This window comes from Cyprinodon variegatus, unplaced genomic scaffold (assembly GCF_000732505.1).
Source record: "Cyprinodon variegatus isolate N-32 unplaced genomic scaffold, C_variegatus-1.0 Scaffold1387, whole genome shotgun sequence".
NCBI lineage: Eukaryota > Metazoa > Chordata > Actinopteri > Cyprinodontiformes > Cyprinodontidae > Cyprinodon > Cyprinodon variegatus.
In genome coordinates, this window is record NW_015151840.1 from 162,937 (window position 1) to 169,946 (window position 7,010).

Below are 7,010 nucleotides of genomic sequence, written 5' to 3' on the forward strand. Positions count from 1 at the left end.
TGTGCGCACCCATATTAGCAAACATCCTACAATAAATATGCTGTGTGAAACAAACATACTGACACTGAAATAGTTGGAGGAACCCCCACAATCAACATAATTATGAACGGATCACTCTTCTTTTTACTGGTTTACTTATTAATGACTAAATCTCTAACATCAGGTTACTTTAGGTTTAAAACATGCATGGTAACTTTGTTGGTGTGAATCAGTTCAAGTGCATGAAATGGTGTGTTTTACTTTGCTCTAGATTGAAGACCTAAAGAAGGAGACAACGCTCATGTCGCAACAGCCGAGCTGCAATCCAGTGTTCAAGAGGTTCCTCAGCAGACTGTTGAAGGAAATACAGAGAATCGGTGTGGTGGGTACTGATTTTATCCAGGTCATTCTCTATCAGTGAGATTCTAATCAATATTTCCATAATAACAGGATTCACTGTAATGCACTATGGCTACTCATGTGTTTTGAACATTGATTTACTAAAATGCTCCTTCAGTAAAAATGCACTGAAAAACAATTTATTTTTATTTTTTTATCTTCCCAGCCCAGTGACTCATCAGATGGTTTCTATGACGCCAAAATCAAGCTGTCCAAACAGGCCATGACTGAGATCCAGTCACTCCTGAATGGGGAGGATAGATGGAGAACTGGAGCTCTGGACAATGCACTCAGCCAGATCTTGATGGACTTTAAATTACATGATTATGAACCCTGGAAGTGGAGATTTGAAGATACTTTCCATGTTGAGCTTGACACTGTATTAAAGGTATGATAATTAATTTAATTTGCTACTTTTTTTACTAGGCGACACGTCAGCCAACTTGGATAGCTTCTGACTTGGTCAAAGGTCAAAATATGAGTCAGTGGATGTTTGTACCATTCCTAACAAATGTATATCACCAGTAGAAAGTCAATGTCTGTTTTTTTTGTTTTTTATAAACACCGTTTTTAAAAAGCTTAAGATTCAACAACGATATTTAGACTAGCTCAAACTTTCTAAGTATTTTCCAGCAGCTTTCGTTGTTTCAGATGTTACAGTTACCTGACTTCTCTTCTTTGTTCCAGGTCGGGATACTCATCCTCATTATATCAACCGTCATTGGCACCCAGCTGTGGTCCGCAGTCTCCTGGTTCGTTCAGTTCAGAAGGATGTTTGCCATATGCTTCGCAATCAGTATTATTTGGAACTGGTTCTATCTATACCAGGTGAAGATGAGCCCTTTTTTCATTTTATGCTGATTTTGTGTAAATTGTCCTTCAAAGCTAAGAAATCATTGTTTATTTCAACTTCTTTTTAGACCGCCTTCGCTAAGCACCAAAACGATATTGTGCAGATGGAAAACTTCAATGAAAAATGCACTGGAGTGAGAAAAATTGACTGGAGGGATAATCTGAAAGGTAAACCATCTTGCACCATGACAAGTGTCTTGAAGTTGAGATCAACTTAACTTTTGCAGCTTTATGGTTTAAAAGCTTATTTCCCTAATTAAAGAAAACAAACACTATTTTAACCGTGTTATGTGTATTTGCAGAGTGGGTCAGAACAACCTGGACTCTTCAAGATGACCCCTGCAAAAAATACTATGAAGTCCTGATGGTTAACCCTCTCCTCCTGGTGCCGCCAACAAAGGTCAGTCTGGATGCTGATGCCTGTTGAGGCAGCACACTGAGCTGCCACAGCGTTGGAAGCATCCGGCTAATATTACACACACCACTGCTCCATGTGGCTTATTATTTCCTCTAGAATAATCCTCATACTTCCTTTGCAGAGGATTCTTTAGTTCATATATAAAAGGAAAATATATCCCCATCCTTATAAATTTCTCCTGTTTCACCTCTTGTGTTAATATTTAATATATTTAGATAATCCAAAAAGCATAGAGTTGCTGCACAAATATAGGCTGATATCAGAGAACCATGCAGTTATGTGAATGTTGTGGTGACATGTCTTTGATTTGATTAGATGGTATTAATGTCTCTCTGTAGCAGTTTATTCATTTACTAAAGAAAAGTCTTGAATTTCATCACCTGTTCTTTTTCTTTCTGAGACAGTGTTCTCTGGCTATAATCAAATATAAGTTAAACACAAAGTATCACCATATAACTAGCAGAGAGAGAGTGACTGTATTAATTTGGTTTGGATAGGTTTTCAGTAAAAGGGCAGTTTGTTATATTCTAGAAAAAAAAAAGACCAAGTCTGGAGAAAAAAAACACAATTTTATTTACAGATCTTAAAAAAATCTGAAACTAGATTATTGGTATGGTGATTATTGGGCATATTTCTTTAAAATGTAACACCAGATTTTATTTATTTAGTTCTTCTTACTCTCTTTTTAAATTGGTTTTGAAAACTAGCTTTATTTCAGCCATCGCCTACCCCATGACTCAACAAGCTAGTTTATCAGTAACTTTGTTATTCATGATGAAGACTAGTTTTACCATGATTTGGTTTGAAAGTTTCAGTCTTGTGATGCGTGTGAAATTTGCTGCTGTAGATTTCTAACCAAAGGTTTAGGTGTAATCACACTTTACTGTCGTAGAATGGTGCTTCAGTGGGTTTTAGTACCATAGTGGAATGTTAGCTTCAGTGTCACAGTGGAAGACATCATTGTATCAATTCAGACATATTTCTGGGAGTTCTGCAGTCCTTCCTTGCTGAAATTTAAAACACTTTATTTTTATTTGCTTGCTTTTACCACTGGCAGGTCTTAGTTGTTGTGACATTGTTTATTTAGCTTAAACAAATTCATATTATTGCCTTATTTTATATTTTTATGCTTTATTTTATTGTGTTTTATTTTAAGCTATGTTCAGCGCTTTGTTTTTAGCTGTAGCTGAAAGTGCTCTACAAATAAAGATGATGATGAGTTTTCTGTTACAAAGAGTAAATATATGATCCCTGCAACTAAATATAAAGTTAAACCTTTAAATACTTCACTTTTTAGGCAATATCAGTCACCATCACAACCTTCATCACAGAGCCGCTGAAGCACCTTGGGCAGGGAATAAGCGAGTTCCTGCGAGAACTCCTCAAAGATCTCCCAGTGACCCTGCAGATTCCCGTCCTCCTCACTATTGTGCTTTCCATATTGGTAAAGACACATGGCAGATTTTCTTATAAAATCAAGAAAACTAAATATTGATGGTGGATCTTTTAACGGGTATCTGTTTGACTTTTACAAAGGTGGTCATGTATGGAAGTGTGCATGCAGCCTTTCAGCATGGCATCATGGCACCGTTCCGCCGCCCTCGAAGGGATCCACCACCGCTGGATCGTCCTCATCATCCTCCTCCTCCGATGATTGAGGACCGTGATTACTTGGCTGGAGGAGACGCTCCTGCTCAGGCACCTGTGCAACCGATTGCTCCACAGAACATCCCACGGCAGCGAGGGGAGGATGCCAGGCTGGACCGGAATGACGTCCACAGAAGACGACCCAATAGGGTCCAGGAGGGCCCAGCACCTGCTAAGGTAGAGACAGTAAGAGCTGCAGAGCCTCTATTCAGCGAGGATGAAAGAGATGGTGAGCAGCATAAAGAGGAGCCTGAGGTTGTAGAGAACAATTCTACTCCTGCTGAACCTGGTTCGAAAGACCAGCAGGGGAAGGTAGAAAAGAAGAAAGACCAAATGAAAAACCAGTATGCTGCATCAGATTCAAATCCATCACAAACAAAAGGGAAACATGTGAAATCAAAGGAAAAAGATTCTGAAGATAAACACAGCAGAGCTGATGCAGCAGCCCCACCAGAGGTGCAGAGTTTACAGACTGATGCCCAGGTGAGTTCTCTCTAATATGCATGAAACTGAATCAGATGAGACGGTTAATCATAGTTTTAATTATCCTTTTACATGTGAATTATATGTTTTACTGCTGCAGTGCCATGCAAACATAAATAGGACGAAGGATAATTATGGTAAACATCTGTTTTGTTTCTGCCTTTATGTGTTTTTGCTTGTTGAGTACTGTAAAACATTCTGATTGTATTCATCCAGTAGTTAGCGGATATTTAGGTGGGAGCAGAATAGCAGGTGCATCTTTCCCCAAAGATCAGGAACTGATTGGGTAAAAGCCATTAAAATCAGGTGGCTGAGAAATAATAATACAGCGTCTTGATAAATAGAAATGCTTGAGACGCCATTGTGGGATTTTTTTTTTTTTTTTTTTTGATTTTACATCCAGGTATCTAATGATTAGAAGCAAAACATTTAAGGATGGTTTGTAAATATTGGCTTGCAATATTTATGTCTCATCATCACACCCATTGCAGGGCATTCTATTTCGGTATATACTGTAACCATTCTCTGTTAATCCACCATTTCCATAATATGGCCCCAGCAGTGTATTACTACTATAAATAATCCCTCTTTTTTTCACATATATCTTTTTACTTAACTTGTACTTTGTAGTATTCTGTCAGAATTGTTTCTTTTTCTTTCTTTTATGGCTGTGAATTGTTTACACATGAGTTTTGTCCCTGCAGGACCTCGAGGCCTCAACAGAAGAACAGAAACAAACGATATCACAGAGACACATAGAGACTGTTGGAGTCCCTGTTCAGGAGACGAATGCTTCAGTCGGGGAATAGAAGCGTTTTTCAAAGGAGAAACTTCAAAAGCCATCAGTGATTGGTGCCATTTAGTTATAGGCACATATCAAATCTACTGAAATTTCAAATGCTGTCTGGTGGAAATGATTAAGACTGTCGACTACCCACAGAACTGTTCATTTTCTGCATTTTTTAACAGCTTTTCTTATTTTTCAATAGGCTTTTATTTCAACTTTTGGTATAAAAAGATCATAACATTGAGTTATACAGATCAGCCTTCCTTCACCATTATTAGGGTCATTGGAATTTCAAAGCTGTGCTGTTACTCTAAGTTTTAGATGAGAATAAGAATGATGGTTGATGTTTTGAAATGATTTGAAGATGTAAGATTTTTCTAATCAAATTGTATAATAAATGTTTTTTTTTTTTTTTTTATGGAAGAATACAGTCTTTGTAGAAATACTTTGTGGATGTATATTCTACACATTCACTCTGAAATGCTGATCATGGAACAATCTGCATTTTGTTGATTAAACATCCATCCATGCATCTTATCTGTCAGGGTTATGGTGGGGCTGGTGCCTATCTCCAGTAATCTATGGGCTGAAGGCCGGGTAAAACCTGGACAGGTAGCCAGTCCATCGCAGGGCAACACTGAAACACAACCATGCACACACAGAACTACAGACACCCACCTAAGGGCAATTTAGAGATAGCAGTTAATTTAGCAATCCTGGCTGTGTCTGAATGTCCACCTTAGCTACTATATATGGCGCTATATAGTGGTTATGCCATTTTAAATAAGTGTCCAAATGTCTAGTGGATTGAAATTTTCCACAGTGCACCATGAAAAGTAGTGATTATGGCCACTAGACAGCAGATATATCCCGGAATGCTTAGCGAGGAGAGCTCTCTCCAGAAAGCATTATTTGTTGTGACAGCAGCAACAAATAACAAAGTTGGTGCGTGACCAACAGGTAGCAAAAAGTATTGATCATCCGTCTGCACGGTCAGTTAACAGAGTTCACCATATAGTCCCCGTTATATATAGTGATTTAGGGCGGACATTTGGACACAGACCATGTTTTTGGACTGTGGGAGGAAGCCAGAGTACTTGATGAGAACCCACACATGCACAAGTAAAGCATGCAAATGGCACCAAGACCTACTTGCTGCAAGGCAACAGTTCCACAAACTGCAGCACCGCGAATCCCCCTGAGTAAAGATATTTAACCAAATATTCTGACAGTCATTAATGTAAAGCATGGTAAAAACTACAGACATCTTGTGGTCGGTAGTTATAAAGTGGTGAGTTTTATCCTGCAGGAAATACAAAACCAATCTGCACATATGCAGATTATTAACAAAGAAACGCACTTATATATAGATAATAACAAAAGACCACACCACTAAAGCAATCACACCAGGTGTGGGAAGATCTGAACACCTGTGCCACCAGAGAAATAAACAAAACGTTCACTTTAGCTCTTACAATATGTATATATAAATAAAATCTATTTAGTGAGTTCCATTATTTTTTTTATTTAATTTATCATTACCATTGCTTTTGAAGGGGATGGGTTAAATGCAGAGGTAGAGGTAAATTTCTCCAATGTGAGATCAAGAAAGTTCAATTATTATTCATAAAGATGTAAAACTTTGTTATAACATATAGGTTAAGATATACATTCAAAATTAGGAAATAAATGTTATATTGAAATACATAGATGTGGAAATAGATTTCACACATGGATATAATATTTCGATATCCATTTACTATTTATAGTTAGCATTTGCCACTTACTGTGAGAAAAAGACATATTTGAAGAAATGAGACATTGAAAGTTAATTTTGCTGAATACACTATGCATACCATAACTTATTTTGTGTGCATTGAATATATGTCTATGTGAAACATAACAGGCAGTAATTAATGCTGTGATTCTTCCCAAAAATGTAACGTGTAGCTGGCCATGTTAGCACTGCCACTAGTTCATACTGTACACTTAATGAGATGAAAATGCTCCACACTGTTTGCTTAAAATATTAAAATCTCATGTCTTTATTAAAGCAGATTTTAAGAGGAGATATATTGCTTTGAAAAACATAAAGCATCTTTAATCACCTTCTCCCAGCAGATATTCTTAGTGTTTTGGCTCCAACTTAAACAAGTTCTTCCAGAGAAGGACAAGTCATTTTCAACACCTCCCTGTGCAGATCTCAGCTAAAAAGTAGGTTACTCCTAAGCACGGTTGTCTCATGCAGCCTTTTTTGTCAGAAGTTCAATCAGAGAAATGACTTCAGAGTTTAGCATGAAAGAAAAGCAAAAAATCATATTTTCTCATCGCTAAAATTATTTAAAACTGAACAATGGTGGGAATTAACAAAATCAGGTAGCTGGGCAATAATAAGACAGCCTCTTGATGAACATACATAAAACTCTTTAAAAACACTTTATTAAT

General features: G+C 37.3%; 1 protein-coding gene across 1 annotated transcript; it reads left to right on the plus strand.

The window, feature by feature from the left end:
* The first annotated feature begins 229 nt into the window (after positions 1–229).
* LOC107103167 (chloride channel CLIC-like protein 1) lies at positions 230–5,063 on the plus strand. The gene is made up of 8 exons (XM_015402717.1): positions 230–361; positions 545–766; positions 1,066–1,206; positions 1,299–1,398; positions 1,533–1,630; positions 2,946–3,092; positions 3,185–3,778; positions 4,483–5,063. Exons 1-8 carry the CDS (start codon positions 281–283, stop codon positions 4,585–4,587), a joined length of 1,488 nt encoding a protein of 495 aa, XP_015258203.1. The 5' UTR covers positions 230–280; the 3' UTR covers positions 4,588–5,063.
* The last annotated feature ends 1,947 nt before the right edge of the window (positions 5,064–7,010 follow it).